Source organism: Mirounga leonina, unplaced genomic scaffold (assembly GCF_011800145.1).
Source record: "Mirounga leonina isolate KUSES-001 unplaced genomic scaffold, KU_Mleo_1.0 Mir_488, whole genome shotgun sequence".
Taxonomy (NCBI): domain Eukaryota; kingdom Metazoa; phylum Chordata; class Mammalia; order Carnivora; family Phocidae; genus Mirounga; species Mirounga leonina.
The window spans coordinates 11,035,735-11,055,931 of NW_023270777.1; the positions used below are offsets into that span (position 1 = coordinate 11,035,735).

General features: G+C 63.7%; 2 protein-coding genes across 11 annotated transcripts; one reads left to right on the forward strand and one right to left on the reverse strand.

The window, feature by feature from the left end:
- Positions 1-209: 209 nt before the first annotated feature.
- Positions 210-5,772, reverse strand: MIEF2 (mitochondrial elongation factor 2). Of its 9 annotated transcripts, none has more exons than XM_034989732.1 (6): positions 5,493-5,772; positions 4,531-4,731; positions 3,150-3,300; positions 2,772-2,952; positions 808-2,234; positions 210-716 (listed from the first exon to the last, which is right to left on the reverse strand). In XM_034989732.1, the coding sequence occupies exons 3-5, from the start codon at positions 3,291-3,293 to the stop codon at positions 1,180-1,182; spliced, it is 1,380 nt and encodes a 459-aa protein (XP_034845623.1). In that variant the 5' UTR covers positions 3,294-3,300; positions 4,531-4,731; positions 5,493-5,772; the 3' UTR covers positions 210-716; positions 808-1,179. The 9 variants fall into 9 exon arrangements, with proteins under 9 accessions (XP_034845623.1, XP_034845624.1, XP_034845618.1 ...); XM_034989733.1 differs by having other exon boundaries at positions 3,150-3,304; positions 5,493-5,545; XM_034989727.1 differs by lacking the exon at positions 4,531-4,731 and having other exon boundaries at positions 3,150-3,304; positions 5,493-5,605.
- Positions 5,773-6,904: 1,132 nt separating this feature from the next.
- FLII (FLII actin remodeling protein) lies at positions 6,905-20,010 on the forward strand. Of its 2 annotated transcripts, none has more exons than XM_034989735.1 (30): positions 6,905-7,037; positions 8,661-8,771; positions 9,087-9,158; positions 10,319-10,399; positions 10,725-10,810; positions 10,943-11,104; positions 11,331-11,434; positions 11,808-11,983; positions 12,081-12,238; positions 12,904-12,988; positions 13,377-13,521; positions 13,720-13,856; positions 14,057-14,269; positions 14,744-14,923; positions 15,647-15,729; positions 15,840-15,914; positions 16,156-16,239; positions 16,342-16,513; positions 17,012-17,116; positions 17,205-17,396; positions 17,545-17,733; positions 17,872-18,011; positions 18,098-18,344; positions 18,514-18,668; positions 18,756-18,816; positions 18,903-19,031; positions 19,114-19,220; positions 19,308-19,413; positions 19,509-19,574; positions 19,665-20,010. In XM_034989735.1, the coding sequence occupies exons 1-30, from the start codon at positions 6,975-6,977 to the stop codon at positions 19,797-19,799; spliced, it is 3,819 nt and encodes a 1,272-aa protein (XP_034845626.1). In that variant the 5' UTR covers positions 6,905-6,974; the 3' UTR covers positions 19,800-20,010. The 2 variants fall into 2 exon arrangements, with proteins under 2 accessions (XP_034845626.1, XP_034845627.1); XM_034989736.1 differs by having other exon boundaries at positions 13,723-13,856.
- Positions 20,011-20,197: the final 187 nt, after the last annotated feature.

The window sequence follows — 20,197 nt, forward strand, 5'->3', positions numbered from 1 at the left end:
GGGCTTGAGAGTTTAGACCTCAGGGGGGTAAGTCCCTCACTCGTCGGTTCCCATCACTAAAGTGAAACATCACACCGGGAACCTTGTAATATTCTCTCCACATGATCTACTTTTCCAATTAAACCCTAACTCCCCCAGGCTGATCCCAAGACCCATGGCCAAGCTTCCAGAACTGCGCGTAAGAGCCCAGCCCAAATCACACAGACGTCTGGAGTTTCCCCTTTTATTCTTACTCACATTCTTTGAGGCATAGCTTTGCTTCAGCAAGAAGGATACCAAAGCCAGGAGGGATGTCTGGGAGGTGAGGCAGAACCCCCTCCCCACTGGTGCCAGGCTTCAGCGAGAACTCAGGCGGCGGCGGGGCGTTCACGGTGGCTCTGTGGGGGCCAGGCCTGCTCCTCCGGCCTTGGGGGTGGGGGGACGGCCTCTGCTCTCCGGCCGGGCCCAGCAGCAGCTAGTGGGGCGTCCTTGGCTCCAGGCAAGGCGGGCAGCGCAGGGGACTCTGCATCCCGATAACGGCCCAGGTGGAGAGAAAGGGGCCTTCCCCTGAGGTCCGAGGTGGGCAGCACGTCACGCTGACCTCCTGCTCCGGGCTCGAGGCGAGAGCTTGACAAGCCAACTAGACACGCAGGTGACATGGGGGGACGCAGCCTTCAAGTCCACCCCGGAGCTGCAATCCGGGGAGGGGATCAGGAGGTAGCAGGTGACTCCGGCCCCTGGGGGACGAAACAAACACTCAGTATTTACCACCCAGCACCAGAAGCCTCGAGACGCCTGAGCTGGCACCCGAGGAAAGTGCTAACTCACCCTCTCAACGGAAGAACGGAGCTGCCTTTATCCCCTGCCTAGGACAGCAGCAGCCATGTCCTGTCAGCGCGGTCAGTGCAGGCGACGATGTCCCGAGCCCAGGGTCCGGGGGGCGGCCGGGGCACGTGTGCGTGGCCGGCGCTCCGGGCTGTCCCCACGGGCAGCCCGGCCGCGCTCTCCGGGCCTGGGGGCAGGGGGGCTCCCGTGATAGCTGCCCCCGTACATGCTAGCCCCGTGGGCTTGCAGAGCGCAGCCCCCTCTTTCCTTCTGGCTAAAGCAAGAGAAAAAGTGCTCTCCAAAGGCCGGGGCGGTGGGGGCGCGCTCCCCGCTCCCCCGCACGAGACCCGCGCCGGCCGCCCCGCCCCCACCCAGCTAGAGCAGCCGCTCGGGGGCCCGCAGGCCGCTGTACAGCGCGAAGCCCAGCGCGTCGATGTCCTCGGCGCGCAGGCCGCCGAAGAGGTTCACGGCGGGGTTGAAGTGGCGCGGCAGGCTGGCCCGCTCCAGGCCGAGGACGAGCGCCTCCAGGGCCTGCAGGAAGCGCTGCCCCAGGGCCGCCTCGGCCCAGTCGGCCTCGGCCTCCCCCAGGCGCAGCACCACCTGGCTCAGGTGGCACTGGTCCAGCCGCGCCAGGGCCGGGTGGCCGCGGCACACCCCGCACAGCAGCCGCAGCAGCCGCCGCCGGGCCCCGGCGTCGCGCGCATCCAGGGCCCGCAGCCGGGCGGCCTCCGCGGGGTACCAGTCCTGCAGCCACAGGCTCCCGGCCAGGCCCTCCAGGGGCCAGGCCAGGAGGACGGGATCTCCGGCGGCGGCGCCCGGGACGGCCAGCAGCACGGCCACCGAGAGCGCCAGGCGCTCGTGCTGCACCTCGAGCAGCGGCTCCTCCGAGGCCACGCTGGGCCGGATCAGGCACCCGAGGAGGCCGCCGATGGCCGGCCAGTTGACGGAGGAGGCCAGGGCCTTGCGGAGCAGCTCCAGCGGGACGCGCGGAGACAGGTAGCCGCCCACCAGGAAGCGGTCCCAGGGGCTGCTCCCGCGGGGACGGAACTCCAGCTGAGTCCTGCGCACGGCCCAGCAGCGAGGGTCCCTGGCCACAGTGTCCAGCCCGGGCACCAGGTCCCACAGGCCCCGCTCGAGCGCCAGGGGAACGAGCAGGCGCACGCGGTCGGCCGCCCCCGCCTGCAGCCCGTCGTAGAGCGGCCCGCTGGGCACCAGCGCCCCGAAGGGCAGTTCCGGGAACTTGTTCCGCAAGTAGGCCTGCAGCTCGAGGGCGATGTCAGTGGCCAGCTGCTTGGCCAGAGCCACCTGGGCCGCCGGGATGGTCACGTGGTCCCGCTCGAAGGCCAGCAGCTTCTCCTGGAACGTCAGGCACAGCAGTGCCGGGGAGCTACGCGGTGGCGACATCTGAGGACCGGTGTCTGTGGGCCCCTCTGCAGAAGGAACGGGTCAGGGACCGTGTCAGAGGACCCCCCCCCCCGTCAGGAGCCAAGAGAACTCCACCCAAGCTGCATCACCACCAAGCGACATCCTGGGCCTCGTTTCTTCTCAGCCGTACAAGGACCACCTGAGAGAGCGCTTAGCGCGAGTTCACATATAGTGAGCACGTGACGACAAACCTCATTGCCCCAGATGCCCAGTGCCCTCAAACAGCCTCGTGTACAGTGGGAAGGCAGGTTCTGGGCCCCCGTTTCCCCATCTGGGGCCCCTCACCACCATAACACTGCTGCCACGCTCTGGGACCCCCCTCCAAGTGCATGTCTCAGAGGCAGGAGCCTTGGCACGACCCAGGAGGTTAGCAGGGCAGAGACACAGGCCCCTGCTGAACATGCCGGGAGGCTGCCGTCTTGGAGGAGCAGGGACTGGCCTAGGGTCACACGGTCAGTCAATGTAGAGCCTGGGTTCCAGCTCCCAAAAGGGACCAGCAGAGGGGGACCCACCCAGGTCAGCGGGGAAGGGGTGCCACTCACCTGGGGCAGCTGGCGAGGGGCCGGGGAGTGACAGGGGCTGGCTGAGCGCAGCAGGTGGGCTCCGGGGCTGTTGACGTGGCGTGGCCTTGAGGAGGCTCAGTTCCTTCCAGCTCTCCTCCAGGCATGTGCTGTCCCCCTTGGTGTCATCTTCATCTCGAGGGCTGGTGGCCCTGTCAATGAGCTGCAGGCAGAGCGACAAGGATCAGAGCATCTGAGGCCTGGGCGGCCATGCCAAAGCTGCGGGCAACGCCAAGCAGGTTGCTGGGGTAGAGAAGCAGGTCCCCACCTTGGGCAGTACCCCCCCCCCACCGGCTGTATGCCCAGCCCTGCTGTCCTCCTCTGGGAGCCCCAGGTGTAAGCGGCTCAGCCTGGCCTTACCCGCTTCACAGCCAGGGTAGCAATCCCCAGCACGGCGGCACCACCCACGCCCAGCACCAGGCGGGCATTGGCCAGGAGGAAGTCCAGGGTGCCGCCCAGCACCTCATCACGCTGCTTCCCCCGCTTCTGGGAGAACTCCGCCATGGTCCGTCTGCCTGTAAGAGAGCCCATGGGGGGGGCGGCGCCTGGGTGGCTCAGTCGTTAAGCAACTGCCTTCGGCTCAGGTCATGATCCCAGGGTCCTGGGATCGAGCCCCGCATCGGGCTCCCTGCTCTGCAGAAGCCTACTTCTCCCTCAACCACTCCCCCTGCTTGTGTTCCCTCTCTGTATCTCTCTGTCAAATAAATAAAATAAAATCTTAAAAAAAAAAAGAGCCCAGGGGTAGTTACAGCTCTGTGGGGGCGGCCAGGCTGCCCAGTGGGGCAGACCCCATCAGGCTGGGGCTGCCACGAGTGGAGCCCGTGAGGGGCGTTCCTGGGAATTTCTCAGGAGAAGGGGTTTCTTGGGAGGAGATGGGGAGCTGCCCAAGCCCCCTCCCCCAAACCTGCAAACAGCTCACCCACGCCCTAGACAGGGGAGCTCCTGTAGAAAGGCCCTGAGACTTGTGGCAGGTCAGAAAAGGAGGCCCATCTTCTCCATCCCACCCTCAAGGGCCCCGGACATCCCCTAAGACTGTGAGTCTTATGATCGCTACCCCCATTTTAGGGACCCAGACCCATGAGTGCAAAGCGTCCTGACTCTGGCCCACTCCCAGAGTCCGATCAGTCTCCTGGGGCCTGCAGCCAGCTCCCTGAGGCTGCTTCATCCTGCTTCCTAACCAGGGCTGGGCATGGGCAGGAGAAAACCAAGGCCTAAAGAAGTCACAAGCTGCCCTGGAGGGCCCCTCAGGCCTTTGAGAGGACTTCAGTGAAGCTGAGGGGGCCACAATTCCCCCCCAGATCTCAACAGGGTAGCCCCCCAGAGGGAAAGCAATCGAGTCAAAGGACAGGATGAGCGAGGTGGCCCAGGCCTCCCAGGGAGGCAAACGTCAGTCAAGGTTGAAGGCCTGGTTGTGGGGACAGCAAGCAAGGTAACTCTAAAGACCCCAAAAGGGGTGCGTGGCTGGCTCAGTCGGTGGAGCATGCGACTCTTGATCTCGGGGTTGTGAGTTCCAGGCCCACATTCAGTGTAGAGATTATTTAAAAATGAATAAATAATAAAGGGCCCTCCCCGCCCTCCCCAAACAGAGAACTGGCCCAGTGCCTCTGGACAGGGGCCTCTCTGGGCCCCTCAGGTTTGGGACAATGGCAGGGGCAGTGGGGATAGGGGAGCAGCTGTCCTCAGAGACTGGAAGCCCAAGCAACAGAGAAGGGAAGGTGAGGGCCCGAAGCTGTTTGTTCACCTGTAAAACGGCACAGCCGTGGAGAAGGGTTTACAAGTGGGGAGCCTAGAACCGTAAGGCTGGGTACGGCCGGGCGCTTGGAGAGGCAGAGATCTTTCCCAGGCCACCAAGCTCCAGGTTCCGGTTCTGCCCTCAGCCCTGAGAGCTTGGGGTTGGGTGGGGTGGGGTGCTGTGTGTGTCCCAGATGCAAACTCAGGGAACCTGTCAGATACCAGGCAGAACTGTCTGTCTGCGGACGCCTGAGCACATGACCTGAACAGATGACCATGGGCTCAGACTAGCTCAGGCACCAAGGACTTGTGCCCTCTCTGCTCTGCTGTGGGTGCCCAGGGCTCAGTTGCCAGGTGACAAGATGCCTAGGGCAGTTGAAGCCTGAATCACCGCGGGAGTCAGCCCCAACCCCCGCCCCCAATTTGCCCAGACTAAAAATAGGACAAGAGGGCTCTGGGGACTGGGTTGGTGGAAGGCTAGGCGGAGGGGGGGTGACCCACCAAGGCCCCGCAGCCACTTTTAGTTTCCTCAGCGCTGATCAATACTGCCAGCCATCTCCGGCGGGACCAAGAATCTACTTGCAAACTGTAAAGCACTTGAAATTACCTACTACCTAAACTGGACTCCGCCCAACCCCTGGCGGGGTCGCGCAGGCCCCAAACCGAAGCCTTCCAACTCGGGGCGCGGGTGGTTAAAAATAACCCGACTCAGCGTCCTGAGGTGCCTCCCGTCCTTCCCCTCCTCCGCCACACCTGCTGCCCGCGGCCGGGGCTGAGCGGGCCGCGCAGCAACCCCTGGTGGGCCTGTGAGGGCCCGCTTCACGGGGAGGGCACCCAGGCCCCGAGAAACGCAGTGATGTGCCCAAGACGTGAAGCGGCAGGCCAGACACTCGAACTCCAGCCTGGGGCCCAAAGCCCCTCCCTCCTTCCCGGGCCTGGACCGCGGGCCCCGGCGGAGACCACGCCCCCGACCTGCGTCCGACGCACGCTCCACGCCCGGGCCTGGGTGACCAGGGCCGCCCAGCCCCTCTCCGGCTGTACGTGCGTCGCGGCTTCAGCACAGCGACCGGAGGACGCGGCGGGTGTGCCTGGGCCCCCGAGCCCAGACCCGCCTGGGAATGGAACTCGGAGGACCCGGGAACCGAACACCGAGGCCCCGGGGGTGGCCGCTGACCTCCGACGCACGCAGAAACGCTCCAATCGGAGCGCCCGAGGCCCCTCCCACGTTCCAAAATACTGAGCGGCTCCGGCAATGAGGAGCAGGCCACGCCCCCTCGTCGACAACCCGGTCCTTCGGGGGCGGGACTCTCGGACGCACTCCAGATTTAAAGGCGCAGGGCTGCATTCCGAAGGTGTGGGGGCGGTGACCGGGTTCAGAAGAAGCGGGTCCCTAGGGCCCGTTGTGAAGGCGTGTGTGCTTGCGTGTGAGGCAGCGGTGTAGAGAAAGCTGTCTGCGCTTACGTTGTTTCCGGGACCTGGCAAGCAGGTGGTACCTGGCCCGAAGGCCCGCTTGCCTGACCCTTTAGGTCACCCTGAGTGTGCCGTGGGGGCTTCGTTATTTTATCTGTTGGCCCGCGGGGCACACAGCGCGACTCAGGAGGCCACCCCTGCCACCTGCTCCGTGTGACCGTGTGCGGGCCACTGCACCATTCTGGCCTCAGTTTTCTCTCCTATGAAATGGGTATCACAAGGCCCCCTCCTCCCTTACGAAGGATGATTGTGCATATAACCTGTGGCTCACTCGGCATTTATTTATTGGGGACCTACTATGTGCCGGCTGGTGGGGGAGCAAGGAAATAAAGAGAGACAAGGGTGGATGTTGACTTTAAGCGGGAATAATAACGTGCCACTTATTGAGCGCCTGCTGTATGCTGCGACTTACACCTGCGTTTGTTTCTGGCGACAACCTTAGGAAGCATTGCCCAAATGAGGAAACTGAGGCCAGGAGGAGACCTGGGGTTTGCCCAGAGCCCCAGGACCCAAGGACCCAGGCCTCCTGCTACCATTCATTGGTCGCCATGCAGGGCCCAGTGAGGGGATAGAGACTCCCGGGTCCGTGCGCCCCCAGGCCTGGGTCCATAATCTCTCCAGAGGTCACGGCCAGCCGCTGCAGCAGCCCAGGGGACAGTGCTCGGACCTGCAGGGTCTGTGATACGCGCCCCCCATAGGTCGCTGGAACTTAGCCTACGAAGGCTTCGGAAGCACAGAGGGAGCCCGGACTGGTCAGCGAACAGACGGGGAAACTGAGGCCCAGGGAGTCCCAAAGCGCCCGGCGGGCCCGGCGCTTCCCGGCGGCGCGCGGGTGGGCGGGCTGGCTAGGGGCGCGGCCGGGGCTCCGCCTGCCCGCCGGCCCGGGCGGGGGCGGGTTAAAGGGGCGGGGCCGGCGTTGGCCCAGCCCGCGGCTCGCCCCACCGCCCCCTGCGCCCGGCCCGGCCCGGCAGCGAGAGCGGCGCCATGGAGGCCACCGGGGTGCTGCCGTTCGTGCGCGGTGTGGACCTCAGCGGCAACGACTTCAAGGTGAGCCGGCCCGGCGTGGGGCCGACCTCCCTCCAGGCCGTCTCTTCCGCTGGGGCCCGCGCCCGTCTCCGCTTCCTGTCCCGCCCGCCTCCGGGGACTGCGCGGACGACGCGGGGTGGGGCTCCCGCCGGCGCTCCCGACCCCTCCCGGAACGGACCCCCGGTGCCCCCGCTCAGGGCCCGCACGGGAAGCCCGGGACTGGCCGGGGCCGGGCGGACACTGGAGCGCCGAGTCACGCCAGGAAGCGGGCTGGGCTGGGGGCCCCCATCCCGTGTCCCAGTCCGGGGGTCTGGGCCCCGCCCGGGCCGGAGAGGGGCCTGGGGGTCTTGCGAGCTTCTGCTCCCGCCTTCCCGGCCCTCGGTCCCCGCCCCTCTGAGGTCACACGCCCAAGCCAGGCCTTGACTCCTGGCCGGCTTTGCTACCGGGCTGTCGGGGGCGGGTCCTGAGCACACTCATCACTGCCCTGTCCCTGTCTCTGCCACCGCCACCCTAGCCTGTGTGGTCTTGGGCAAGTCACTTCCCCTCTCAGAGTCTGGGTTTTCTCATCCGGCGAAGGGGCAATCAAGTAGCCGTCTTGGGGGCGTGGATTAGTTGGTGTGGAGACTCTCAGGCAGATGTGAGGCCCCAGGTGGGGGCGGTGGGGACTGATAGACTAGGGCCACAAGGAGCTGGAGCCCAGCCTTCCAGCCAGCTGGTGGGGGGAGGCGGTTCTAGAGGCCCAGGAATGAGGTGGGCAGTGCTGGTGACCAGAGGAGGCTGGGCAGGAGTGGAAATGAGAGCTGGCCCGGTACAGGGAGGTCACCCTGGGCGGCAGGGTGGGTAAGTGAGTGGAGTCAGGCTGGGGTGAGTGTTGTGTCAGCCTGGGTCTGCAGGGGGTGGGGGGCCCAGGCTTTCCCTGGGGTTGGGTTGGGCCACTGCTGAGGAGGCGAGCGGGGCCTTGCTGCATTTACCCACACGTGCATACACCACTTTCCTCTGCCCCCATCCCCGCCATCCTCACCTGGGGTCTCATTGACGTCTCCAGACTGGGAGAGTCTGAGTCACCAGCCGGGAATGTGGCTGTAGGGGGCTGGGGACACCAGCCAGGGGCCCTGAAGGCACATGCTGCCTCAGACTGCCTGCCCGAAGGTGTTCCCGAAGGCATGAACAAGGCTGTGCCTCTGCGGATGGGGACCTGGGGCCTTACACAGGGGGTTGGACCTTGCCAAGAACGGCTTGTTTGCTGATGGCCCGGTGGGGGCATAGGCTGGCATTGGTGGAGGCTCAGGGGTACTCCCATCTCTGGAAGCCTAGTGAGGGCCTAGAATGGCAGGCAGAGGAATTTGAGCCAAGCTAATTGCACTGGGGACAAGCCAGTTCCGTCATGGCCCGCTCAGAGCTCAGAATCCAACAAGAAATTTTAGGCCAACAGCCACCATGACTATTAGTCTGTCCTTTTGTCATGGGGGGCTTTTAAACGTCCCGTTCCGTTGATAAAGTTGAGGTACAGAGTGGCAAGGTGATGTGTCCAGAGTTGCACAGCTTTTGAGAGGTGCCTCCGTTGCTCTCCAAAGGCTCCCATGGGCATGGGGGCCACGGAGGGTCTGGGGTGAGACCAGTCTCACCATGACACTCCCCGCCCAGGGCGGCTACTTCCCTGAGAATGTCAAGGCCATGACCAGTCTGCGGTGGCTGAAGCTGAACCGCACGGGCCTCTGCTACCTGCCGGAGGAGTTGGCCGCCCTGCAGAAGCTGGTAAGGGGCTTTGGGCAGTCATGGAGGGTCCCTGTGGATGGGGCTGGCCCAGGCAGGCAGAGCTGGTGCAGAATGGAGACGACCTAGACAAAGACACTGACAGCCATGAACAGAGCTGTCAGGGAGGGAGTGAGCACCCTGTCCTAGGAGGTGTGCAAGTAAAGATGGGCTGTGTGAGGGAGGGAGGCTGCAAGAGGTGGCCTGAGCCTGTGTGGCTGAGGGCCCCCTGGATGGTGCAAGGTTTTGGTGGCGGATGGGGACTCTGTAGGCGCCCTACCCACACTGCTGAGCCTCTGCTGTCCTGTCCTGGCCCAGGAGCACTTGTCCGTGAGCCACAACAACCTGACCACGCTTCACGGGGAGCTGTCCAGCCTGCCGTCCCTGCGGGTGAGTGCTGCTACAGGCCATTGAGCTCGGGGGTGGGGGCCGGAGCCCAGCCAGTGGCCTGAGGGCAGGGTCAGCCCCCAGGGGGACCAGCACCGCTGCCGTGTCAGACTCAGAGGCCTGTTCCTAAAGGGGAAGGATTACCATAATGCCCTGCGGTCAGTACCACGTGGGGAGAAAAAATAAAAAACCCAAACTCCCACCCATTTTTAGACAACAAGTACCGTAAAAACAGCTGATACCAGCCAAGCACTGTTCCAACTCTTCCTCATGGATTTTTCCATATAATCCTGACCCTCACCAAGTTCACAGATGAAGACACAGAGAGCCAGGTCTCTTGCCCAAGGTCACTTGCCTGAGGCTGAAGTCAAGTGGCCAGGCAGTGGGAAAACGGGTTTGGCCCTGAAGAAAGGTGGTCACGGTGGTCCTGTCACCCCTCTGCTCTCCACGGAGCCTCTGACATCCCAGAACTTCAGGCCCCTATCTAGACCCTTTGGGCCTCGGTGAGGGTTGTTCCCATCTAAGGCCAGATATTAAGAGCACAGCCTCTGGACCTGGGAGGCCTGAGTTCAGATCTGGGCCCCACCGCTTCCTGGCTGCACGACCTTGGACAAGTTCCTTCCACGTTCCGGGGAGGGTTCAGCGGGTGACAGCTATGAAGCCACAGTGTGGCCCTGCACAGACACTAGGGCTGAAGGAAAGGTGGCAGCAGCCCCGTTGGTGCTCGTAGTCGTGGCACCATCCTGTGGCCTGTCCTCTCTCCCCCCTCAGACCTTCTGAGGTTTCAGCCCTGAGAGGATAGAAAACAGACTTGCTCTCCGTCCGCACTCTGAGTTTGTTCTGGTCCAGCCCTCTCCCTCTGTCCTAGAAACTCTGCCTCAGAGCTACCCCCTTATCTTGCTCTCTGGAATGGGGAAGTTCTTTCTCGGGTTCCCTGAGGACATGCTGGGCTCTGGGGCACATATGAGCTGGGCTTTGAGGTGTGAATAGGAGCTCATCAGGAGGCCAGGAAGAGCTCGCCAGGTGGAGGGACTGTGAGCAAAGGCCAGGCTAGGACAGCACTTGGGCCCCTGGGGGTTTCCCGAGGCGCTGTCCTTCCCTGATCTCTGCTGCTTCCTGGGGGTAGAAGCCGGGAATCATGGACTCTCATGGTTTCTCCCCAGGCCATTGTGGCTCGAGCCAACAGCCTGAAGAATTCCGGAGTCCCCGATGACATATTCAAGCTGGATGACCTCTCAGTTCTGGTCAGTGGTTCCCCACCTACCTGGCCTCTGCTGACCCCCCAGTCAGTCCTCATCTATTAGAGTGGTCCCTGCAGCCACTGGTAAACCATTTAACAGACAGAGAAACTGAGGCGCAGAGTGCCTTACCTGAGCTCACTCATGGCGTCAGAGCCCTAACTTAGGCACGCTTTCTCACAGGATCCCAACTGTCTCCCTTTGGCTCTGAAACCCCCTCATCCACTCCTTCCTCAGTGCCCCCCGCCCCCCGATCCCCAAGGCTGGCAGAGGCCCAGCAGCGTGGCACTGGCCCTGAGACCCCTGCCTTGGCCGCCCTGCTTCCACCCAGGACTTGAGCTACAACCAGTTGACGGAGTGCCCTCGGGAGCTGGAGAACGCCAAGAACATGCTGGTGCTGAACCTCAGCCACAACAGGTACCTGCCAGCCAGGGCGGGGCAGGGAGGAGGGTCTGGGGTGGGATTACAGCACGGTGGGTGTGCTGGGCCCAGGAGGCATGCGTCTGGCACTGACGGCCCCCTGCCTGCCTCACCCCCACCCACCCACAGCATCGACACCATCCCCAACCAGCTCTTCATCAACCTCACCGACCTGCTGTACCTGGACCTCAGTGAGAACCGCCTGGAGAGCTTGCCCCCACAGATGCGCCGCCTGGTGCACCTGCAGACGCTCGTGCTCAACGGGAACCCGCTGCTGCACGCACAGCTCCGGTGGGCGCCTCCGCACACCACACCCCTCCAGAGCCCTCCCTGGGCCGTCTGGCCCCCGGCCCACCACAACCCCACCCCTCCTGTGGGGGCTGGGCCCCTCAGGCCCCATCCTTCCAAAGCATCAGGCCCTACCTCAGTCCGGCGTTCTGTCTCCCCCATGCCACAGCCACCCCTGACCTGGGCTTCTCAGTCCGTCTCAGCCCCATGCTCTCGACTCTCTCTGCAGGCAGCTCCCGGCTCTGACAGCCCTGCAGACCCTGCACCTGAGGAACACGCAGCGCACCCAGAGCAACCTCCCCACTAGCCTGGAGGGCCTGAGCAACCTCGCAGGTAGGCAGTCCCTGGGTGGTCTCCGCGGGCTCTGGTCCCTTCAGGTCCCTGGCTTCCTTATGGAGGACGGGATTGACCCTAGTTTCCTGGCCACCTCCCGGAGGGAAAAGGATGCAATTACGTCATGATTCTTCTTTTTGTTACTGTGATGACTAGTGCTAACTCCTCAAGTTACGAGCACTGGCTTGATGCTTAGACCCACTGGTGTCAGGTTTTTCCAAACGGAGAAACCGGGGCTCAGAGAGATTCAGTCACTTGCTTAAGACCACAGAGCCTGGAGAGAGTGGAGTTGGGGCTCACATTAGGGCTCTTACCCCTGGAGCTGGCCATGGGGGCCCCCACTGATGTGCCTCCCCCCACCCCCGCACCCCAGATGTGGACCTGTCCTGCAACGACCTGACGCGGGTGCCCGAGTGCCTGTACACCCTCCCCAGCCTGCGCCGCCTCAACCTCAGCAGCAACCAGATCACGGAGCTCTCCCTGTGCATCGACCAGTGGGTGCACGTGGAGACCTTGAACCTGTCCCGCAACCAGCTCACCTCGCTCCCTGTATGTGCAGGCCCGGGGTGGGAGAGGGAAGGCTGCTGAGCTGCCCTGGTTCCTGCCCCTGACTCCCGCCCACCCACGCCCATGTCTCCCCCTATAGTCTGCCATTTGCAAGCTCACCAAGCTGAAGAAGCTGTACCTGAACTCCAACAAGCTGGATTTTGACGGGCTGCCCTCGGGCATCGGCAAGCTGACCAGCCTAGAGGAGTTCATGGCCGCCAACAACAACCTGGAGCTGATCCCTGAGAGCCTGTGCAGGTGCTGGGGCGAGTGGGGGCGGGGGGCCTTACGGCACTGAAGACCCCAGCCTCGTAGCCAGAACCCACCCTGTGCCCTCTGAGCATCGTGCAAAGTGGATGGCTTATTTCGGTTTTGTTTGGAAAGCCCACCCAGTCCTGTGCCAGCGATTCCTGATGTGGGTGCCCCCTGGCACAGTGTGGGAGGACGCTGACAGGGATGAGGCTGGACGGGTTTCCCTGCCACGTGAGTTTGGACATGGCACCATCTGCATCTCCCTCCGGAGGTCACAGAGTCCTAGCATGGCCTCCCCAGGACTCGGAGAGAACAGAGGGCCCCTCAGTGGCTTCCAAGTGAATGTGAGGACAGAATACGTGTTTCACTGTTCTGTGGTTCATATCCGGGGGCCTTCATTTCTGCAGAAGGTGACTCTGAAAAATGCCGTTCTGTAGAGGTCACCGAAAGTCCTTCCCAGTCACTTAGCTGTGAGGAGACTCCCGTTCAGCTGCTTCAGCCTCTCCCGCCGTTCTTGGCCTGTTTAAACCCGCTGCTGTCTTAACTGGCTGGGCTGCTCGGCTCCCCATCTCCAAAACCGGAAGTTTCCCTCCCTCCCCCCACACCTCGTCTGTCGCCTCCCCCCACACCTCATCTGTCACCTCCCTGAGGCTCCGGCTCTGCCCTCACAGGTGCACAAAGCTGAAGAAGCTCGTCCTGAACAAGAACCGCCTGGTGACCCTCCCGGAGGCCATCCACTTCCTGACGGAGATCGAGGTCCGGGCAGGCCAGGGCCGCTGCGGAGGGGGAGGAGGGGCCCGATGGGGAGGCCGGAGCTGACGACAGCCCCTCAGGAAAAACTGGATAGGGTGGGGTCACTGGAGTGGGGGGACCTGGCAGAGGCCCCTGGAGGGGTGCCAGTGCCACGGAAGGGAGAGGACGAGCCACACCCCCGTGTCCATACCGTGCTCGACAGCATCCTCTAAGCCCCACTACCAGCCCGCAAGGTCACGCTCCACAGATGGGAAAAGCGGAGCCCTGACGGGCAGCTGTAGAGCTGGGATGCAGCCCAGGCCCCTGGTTGCCAAGAGCCAGAAAGCCGGGGCACGGTGGCTGGGAGGTAGATTTCAGGCTCAGTGCCACGTCTGCTCACCCCACGAGGCAGGTCCTGGACGTGCGGGAGAACCCCAGCCTGGTCATGCCCCCCAAGCCCGCAGACCGCACCGCCGAGTGGTACAACATCGACTTCTCGCTGCAGAACCAGCTGCGGCTGGCAGGAGCCTCGCCTGCCACAGTGGCTGCAGCCGCTGGTAAGCAGAGCAGGTCTGGCCGGGGTGCCGAGGGGGTGCTTCTCCGGGCCTCGACTTACCCATGTGTACCCTGGGTGGGACACACACAGCTTGTGGATCCTGGGGCATTGGGTTGGCCCCTGGTTGACTGGATGCCCAAAGGGGGCGGGCCCAGCCAGGGTCCAGCTGTTTACTCCCCCCCCACCACCGCCCCCCAAGCAGGAAGCGGGCCCAAGGACCCCCTGGCTCGCAAGATGCGGCTCCGGAGACGCAAGGACTCAGCCCAGGATGACCAGGCTAAGCAGGTGCTGAAAGGCATGTCCGATGTGGCCCAGGAGAAGAACAAAAAGCAGGAGGTAAGCCAGGCCAGGGGCTGGGACAGGGGCAAGTGACCCTGGGCTCTGCTTAAGACAGACTGTGTGACCCCGGCCAAGAGGGAGAGTGGGTCCTGGGTAGTGAGGACAGCCCGTGCAAAGGCCCTGAGGTGGGTAGCAAATAAAGAGGCCAGACTGAGTGGCTGTGTAGAGGCAAGCCATGCCTTTGACTGTGACCCCAGGAGAGTACTGACGCCCGAGCCCCTGGGGGCAAGGCACGGCGCTGGGACCAGGGCCTGGAGAAGCCACGCCTTGACTACTCTGAGTTCTTCATGGAGGATGTGGGCCAGTTGCCTGGTCTGACCATCTGGCAGATCGAGAACTTCTTGCCTGTGCTGGTGGAGGAAGCCTTCCACGGCAAGTTCTATGAGGCTGACTGCTACATTGTGCTCAAGGTGAGGGTTGGGCGTGTTGCTGGGGGCTACGTGACCCCCAGGAACCTTATCTTAGATGGCTCAGAGTCCGCAACTCCAGTTTTTTGGGTTTTTTGGTTTTTTAAAATATTCATTTGAGAGAGGGAGAGAGCGCACAAGCAGGGGGAGAGGCAGAGGGAGAGGGAGAAGCGGACTCCCCGCTGAGGACGTGGGGCTCCATCCCAGGACCTGGGATCATGACCTGAGCCGAAGGCAGACGCTTAACCGTCTGAGCCACCCAGGCGCCCCTGCAACTCCAGTTTTGTTCATTGAGGGAAGGTGGGAGGGGGAAGACTTTGCAAAGGGGGCCAGATGGCAGTGGCCCAGGCAGAGGTGCATCAGTGCAACCCGCCCTGGGGCAGGGGAGTCTGTGGCACCTCGAGGGGCCTCTGCGGGGTGAGCCGGCAAGCCAGGAGGCCCTGGCAAGGCCTGACACGGCCTGTGCCCCGCCCCCAGACCTTCCTGGATGACAGTGGCTCTCTGAACTGGGAGATCTACTACTGGATCGGCGGGGAGGCCACACTGGACAAGAAGGCTTGCTCTGCCATCCATGCCGTGAACCTGCGCAACTACCTGGGTGCCGAGTGCCGCACTGTGCGGGAGGAGATGGGCGAGGAGAGCGAGGAGTTCCTGCAGGTGCCGGCCGGAGGGGAGGGCCTGGGGTGGGGCGGGGCCGGGCGGCGGGCGTGGCCAGCGGCTGGGGCGGGGCTGGGGCGGGGCGAAGACCTTTGGCTCCCGCTGCTGAGACCAGAGGTGGGGGGATGGGAGGGTGGTTGAGACCTCAGGCAGACAGCAGGGGCAGGAGAGCTAGGTAAGGCCCAAGGTGGGGAGCTGGGACCAACAGCCCCTAGGGGAGGGGGTGGGGCTGCGGGCTGGGAACCAGGGAGGCGGGCCCCTGAGTCCGAGGGCCCTGTAAGCAAAGCTGTGCTGTCCCCGCGGCCAACTGGTTATGCGTAGACACCCATCCACACCAGATTTTACCCTAATTCACCCCTTGCCCTCTTGCATCAACCTGCTTGGTCCTGTGCCCTGATACACGCCTATCTGAAGGTGCTGTGTGTATCTGTTAGCAATAATTGTGCCTTGGATAAGCCTCATTGGCCAGATCCTGCCACCGCGCAGAGCTCATGCTGTGTGTATCTAAACCTGAACAGGAGTGAACACGTATTTCCGTATATCCTGATGCTCTCGTGTGTGTTTGTTTATAGACCCAGGTCTTACTTTTTTATTTTTTCACACCTTCGAGACGAACGTGTAGCACTTGATGCCCCTGCACACAAGTCTGTCCTCCTGACAGGTGGTGTCTGGTGGGGGAAGGGGGTGGCTCAGGGATGAAGGCCTGCACCCTCACACACGCAGGTGTTTGACAATGACATCTCCTACATCGAGGGTGGAACGGCCAGTGGCTTCTACACTGTGGAGGACACACACTATGTCACCAGGTGAGGGGCTCTGGGGGTGGCTGGCGCTGGCCTGGGCTCGGCTGGGCAGGATTGGAGGAGAGGGTGTTTGGGCCCCGCCCTGCCCCAGTCACTCTTGCTCCGGCCCCCAGGATGTACCGCGTGTATGGGAAAAAGAACATCAAGTTGGAGCCTGTGCCTCTCAAGGGGGCCTCTCTGGACCCAAGGTAGGCCCCCATGCCTCCAGGGGGGAGTGCTGGAGCCCATCCTCCTCCCCACTAGTGGGGCGCAGTTTTGGGTTCTAGAAAAAAAAGACCTTCCAGCAACCCTTTTAACCCCTGTCTCATTGAGCTTGGCCGGACCAGTACGGGGGCTAAACCCCACCACAAGGGATTTGGGGCAGGGTCAAGGGCATGAGGGCAGTTGCTGCCCCTGCCCATCACTGCCCCTCCCGCCCCTCCCGTCCAGGTTTGTTTTCCTGCTGGATCGAGGGCTGGACATTTACGTGTGGCGGGGGGCCCAGGCCACACTGAGTAGCACTACCAAGGCCAGGTATGAGGACATGGTGGGGTATTTTCTGCAAAGACAGATTGTCACCTAAGAAGGGGCATGGGACTCACTAAGGGCTTTGCACACTTCCCCCCACCCCCCAAGGCTCTTTGCGGAGAAAATTAACAAGAACGAGCGGAAAGGGAAGGCAGAGATCACACTGCTGGTGCAAGGTCAGGAGCCCCCAGAGTTCTGGGAGGCACTGGGCGGGGAGCCCTCTGAGATCAAGAAGCACGTGCCCGATGACTTCTGGCCACCTCAGCCCAAGCTGTATAAGGTGAGCCGTGGTGCGGGGGGCAGTGCTGGCCCAACTTCGTCGGTCCCGCACCACTGTGGTGGCCCGGCTCTTCATCTGGACTTTGGTGGGGAGAGGGCGCCACCTTCTGGACAGGAAGAGCCGCAGCAAAGGTTTAGAGGCCGGCTGAGTGAGGCCGAGAGCAGTAGCCCTGGAGTGTGCCTTTCCAGGAAGGTGGGGCTGCGGAGGGAGGCGGCGGCGGGCCCGGCTGCCAGGCCTGAATTCTCTCGGTGACGGGCAAGAAGAGGACAGAGAATTAGGGACAGTAAGGACCTGGAGAGGGCAGGCAGGGAAGGCATCATTTGAAAGCCCTTCCACTGATAGAATGTCCTTCAGACATCGGTGGAGGGAGGAAGCTGAGGTCCAGAGAGGAGCGGGCAGGAGCCAGACTCCAAAGCAGGGGGCTGCCGGGGGCGGGAGGGGGGAGGCTCCTGTGCCCCAGACCCCGCCCCTGCCACGCCCACCCCTTGCTGCTGCCAGGTGGGCCTGGGCCTCGGCTATCTGGAGCTGCCGCAGATCAACTACAAGCTCTCTGTGGAACATAAGACCCGGCCCAAGGTGGAACTGCTGCCCAGGATGCGGCTGGTGAGACACGGAGGGAGGAGGGCGCGGGGCCCGGGATGCCTCGCTGGCGGCCCAGCATCAGCGTTGACCTCCAGCTTTTGCCCTACAGCTGCAGAGCCTGCTGGACACGCGCTGCGTGTACATCCTGGACTGTTGGTCCGACGTGTTCATCTGGCTGGGCCGCAAATCCCCGCGCCTGGTGCGCGCCGCCGCCCTCAAGCTGGGCCAGGAGCTGTGCGGGATGTTGCACAGGCCGCGCCACGCCGCGGTCAGCCGCAGCCTGGAGGGCACCGAGGCGCAGGTGCGGAGCGCGGCACAGGCCACGCCCCGGCTCCGCCCATCGGGCACGCCCCCTCCGCAACGAGGCCCCGCCCTCGTTCTGGGCCCCGCCCCCCAAGCCTCGCGCGACCAGACCCACCACTCCAGCTGTCTTTTCTCCCTCTCGGCAGGTGTTCAAGGCCAAGTTCAAGAACTGGGACGACGTGTTGACAGTGGACTACACGCGCAACGCGGAGGCCGTGCTGCAGGGCCCGGGACTCACCGGGAAGGTGAAGCGCGACGCGGAGAAGAAAGATCAGATGAAGGCTGACCTCACGGCGCTGTTCCTGCCGCGGCAGCCGCCCATGGCGTTGGCGGAGGTGGGGGCGGGGCCCGGGGCGGGGCGGGCTCGGCGCGGGGGGTGGGGGTGGGGTCCCCGCCGCAGTGGGAGGGGGCCGCGGGCAGCGGGGGGGCTCCGGCCGGGGCCCTGCCCTGTGACTGGCGGCTGTCGCGTGCAGGCCGAGCAGCTGATGGAGGAGTGGAACGAGGACCTGGACGGCATGGAGGGCTTTGTGCTCGAGGGCAAGAAGTTCGCGAGGCTGCCCGAGGAGGAGTTCGGCCACTTCTACACGCAGGACTGCTACGTCTTCCTCTGCAGGTGCCCCCGCGGCGCCTCCGTCACCCGGCCCCTCCCCTGAGGCTTGGGGGCTCGAGCCCCCCGCTCATCGCCCTCTGACCCCCCAGGTACTGGGTCCCCGTGGAGTACGAAGAGGAGGAGGAGAAGAAGGAAGAGAAGGAAGAGGAGAAAGCGGGAGCGGAGGGCAAAGAAGGCGAGGAGGCAGCGGCCGAGGCAGAGGAGAAGCAGCCCGAGGAGGACTTCCAGTGCATCGTGTACTTCTGGCAGGGCCGGGAAGCCTCCAACATGGGCTGGCTCACCTTCACCTTCAGCCTGCAGAAGAAGTTCGAGAGCCTCTTCCCAGGCAAGCTAGAGGTGTGTCTGCCGCGCCCCCCTTCCAGGCCCCGCCCCACCCAGGCCCCGCCCCGCCCCACCCAGGCCCCGCCCCCATAATCTCTGGAGAGGGGCAGACCCATGGAGGCCTGGCGCTGGGGGCGGGGGGAGGTTGTCCAGGGAGCTGCCCCTAACGCTTCCATACCCCCAGGTGGTACGCATGACACAGCAGCAGGAGAACCCCAAGTTCCTGTCCCATTTCAAGAGAAAGTTCATCATCCATCGGGGCAAGAGGAAGGCGGCTCAGGGCGCCCAGCAGCCCAGCCTCTACCAGATCCGCACCAACGGCAGCGCCCTGTGCACCCGGTGCCCGGCTGGGGGGAGGGAGCGTGCGGTGGGCAGGCAGGGGTCAGTGGCCAGCAGGGACCCCTTGCTGACATCTCCCACCCGCAGGTGCATCCAGATCAACACTGACTCCAGCCTCCTCAACTCCGAGTTCTGCTTCATCCTCAAGGTGGGGTCGTGGGTGTGGCGGGGACTGTGGGGCAGGGTGATGGGCTGTGGGCTGGCCGGGACTTGGACCCCCTGCACGCTCCTCAGGTTCCCTTTGAGAGCGAGGACAACCAGGGCATCGTGTACGCGTGGGTGGGCCGGGCGTCGGACCCAGACGAGGCCAAGCTCGCGGAAGATATCCTGAACACCATGTTTGACACATCCTACAGCAAGCAGGTGACGAGGGCAGGTGGCGGGCGGGTGGGCAGTGGCGTGGGAGCAGAGCGGGGCCCTGGGCCAGACAGACTCCTTCCCACAGGTCATCAACGAAGGCGAGGAGCCCGAGAACTTCTTTTGGGTGGGCATCGGGGCCCAGAAGCCGTATGATGATGACGCCGAATACATGAAGCACACCAGGCTCTTCCGGTGAGGCTGGGGGCCCAGACCCCTCCCCAGCTTCCTCCCGGGGCCTGCGCCTGCCACCCTCACCTCGCAGTCCCTCCCGACCCCCAGGTGCTCCAACGAGAAGGGCTACTTCGCAGTGACGGAGAAGTGCTCGGATTTCTGCCAGGATGACCTGGCCGACGACGACATCATGCTGCTGGACAATGGCCATGAGGTGCGGCCCCTCCCCTCCCGCGGCCCCTGCCCACTCGGGGAGCCCACCCACTGCTAGATGGGAAGCTGAGACCCCCTGCCCTGCTGTGCCCACAGGTCTACATGTGGGTGGGGACCCAGACAAGCCAGGTGGAGATCAAACTGAGCCTGAAGGCCTGCCAGGTGCGCCAGGTGGTGGGGAGGACCAAGGCCGGCCGGAGGGGGTGGGGGCACGAGGCCCACCCACAGCTCACACCCCGACCCGTTGGCCAGGTCTACATCCAGCACATGCGATCCAAAGAGCACGAGCAGCCGCGCCGCCTGCGCCTGGTCCGCAAGGGCAACGAGCAGCACGCCTTCACCCGCTGCTTCCACGCGTGGAGCACCTTCCGCAAGGCCCTGGCCTAGGGCGGCGCCCCCTGCCTGCAGCCCCCCCCCTGCCCCCTCGCAGCCCCTGCTCTGGCCACCACCCCCCCCGCCCAGCGCCGCAGTCCCCAGCAGCACCGGGCTCTGGTCCCTCCAGTGGGCGCTCCCGCGTGACGCCCCCTCCCCACCGGAGACAAAGCAGCGTGGTTGCCTTTTAAGAGATATTAAATGCTTTTATTTTCAATATTAAAAATCAGTATTTTTAATATTAAAACAGCGCTAATCTTAACAAAATGACAGGAAAAAACCCCCAAGGTACGATCTACAAGAAAACCCATCCTGACCAGCCCTCCTCCTCACACACACACACACACACACGCGCACACGCACCTGACTGGACCCCAGTCGTGGGGCAGCAAAGCTCCCAGTCACATATGCAC

Bases quoted from the DNA above. Each gene is read 5' to 3' on its own strand.
- MIEF2 (XM_034989725.1), bottom strand. From the start codon at position 4,798: ATGGTCATCTGTTCAGGTCATGTGCTCAGGCGTCCGCAGACAGACAGT. The intron at 3,305-4,530 runs GTGAACAAACAG...GCTCTCTTACAG, and splicing joins ACGGCTGTGCCGTTTTACAG to GCAGACGGACCATGGCGGAG. The intron at 2,953-3,149 runs GTAAGGCCAGGC...CTCTGCCTGCAG, and splicing joins CTACCCTGGCTGTGAAGCGG to CTCATTGACAGGGCCACCAG.
- FLII (XM_034989735.1), top strand. From the start codon at position 6,975: ATGGAGGCCACCGGGGTGCTGCCGTTCGTGCGCGGTGTGGACCTCAGC. The intron at 12,989-13,376 runs GTCCGGGCAGGC...CCCACGAGGCAG, and splicing joins ACTTCCTGACGGAGATCGAG to GTCCTGGACGTGCGGGAGAA. The intron at 13,857-14,056 runs GTAAGCCAGGCC...CTGTGACCCCAG, and splicing joins AGAAGAACAAAAAGCAGGAG to GAGAGTACTGACGCCCGAGC.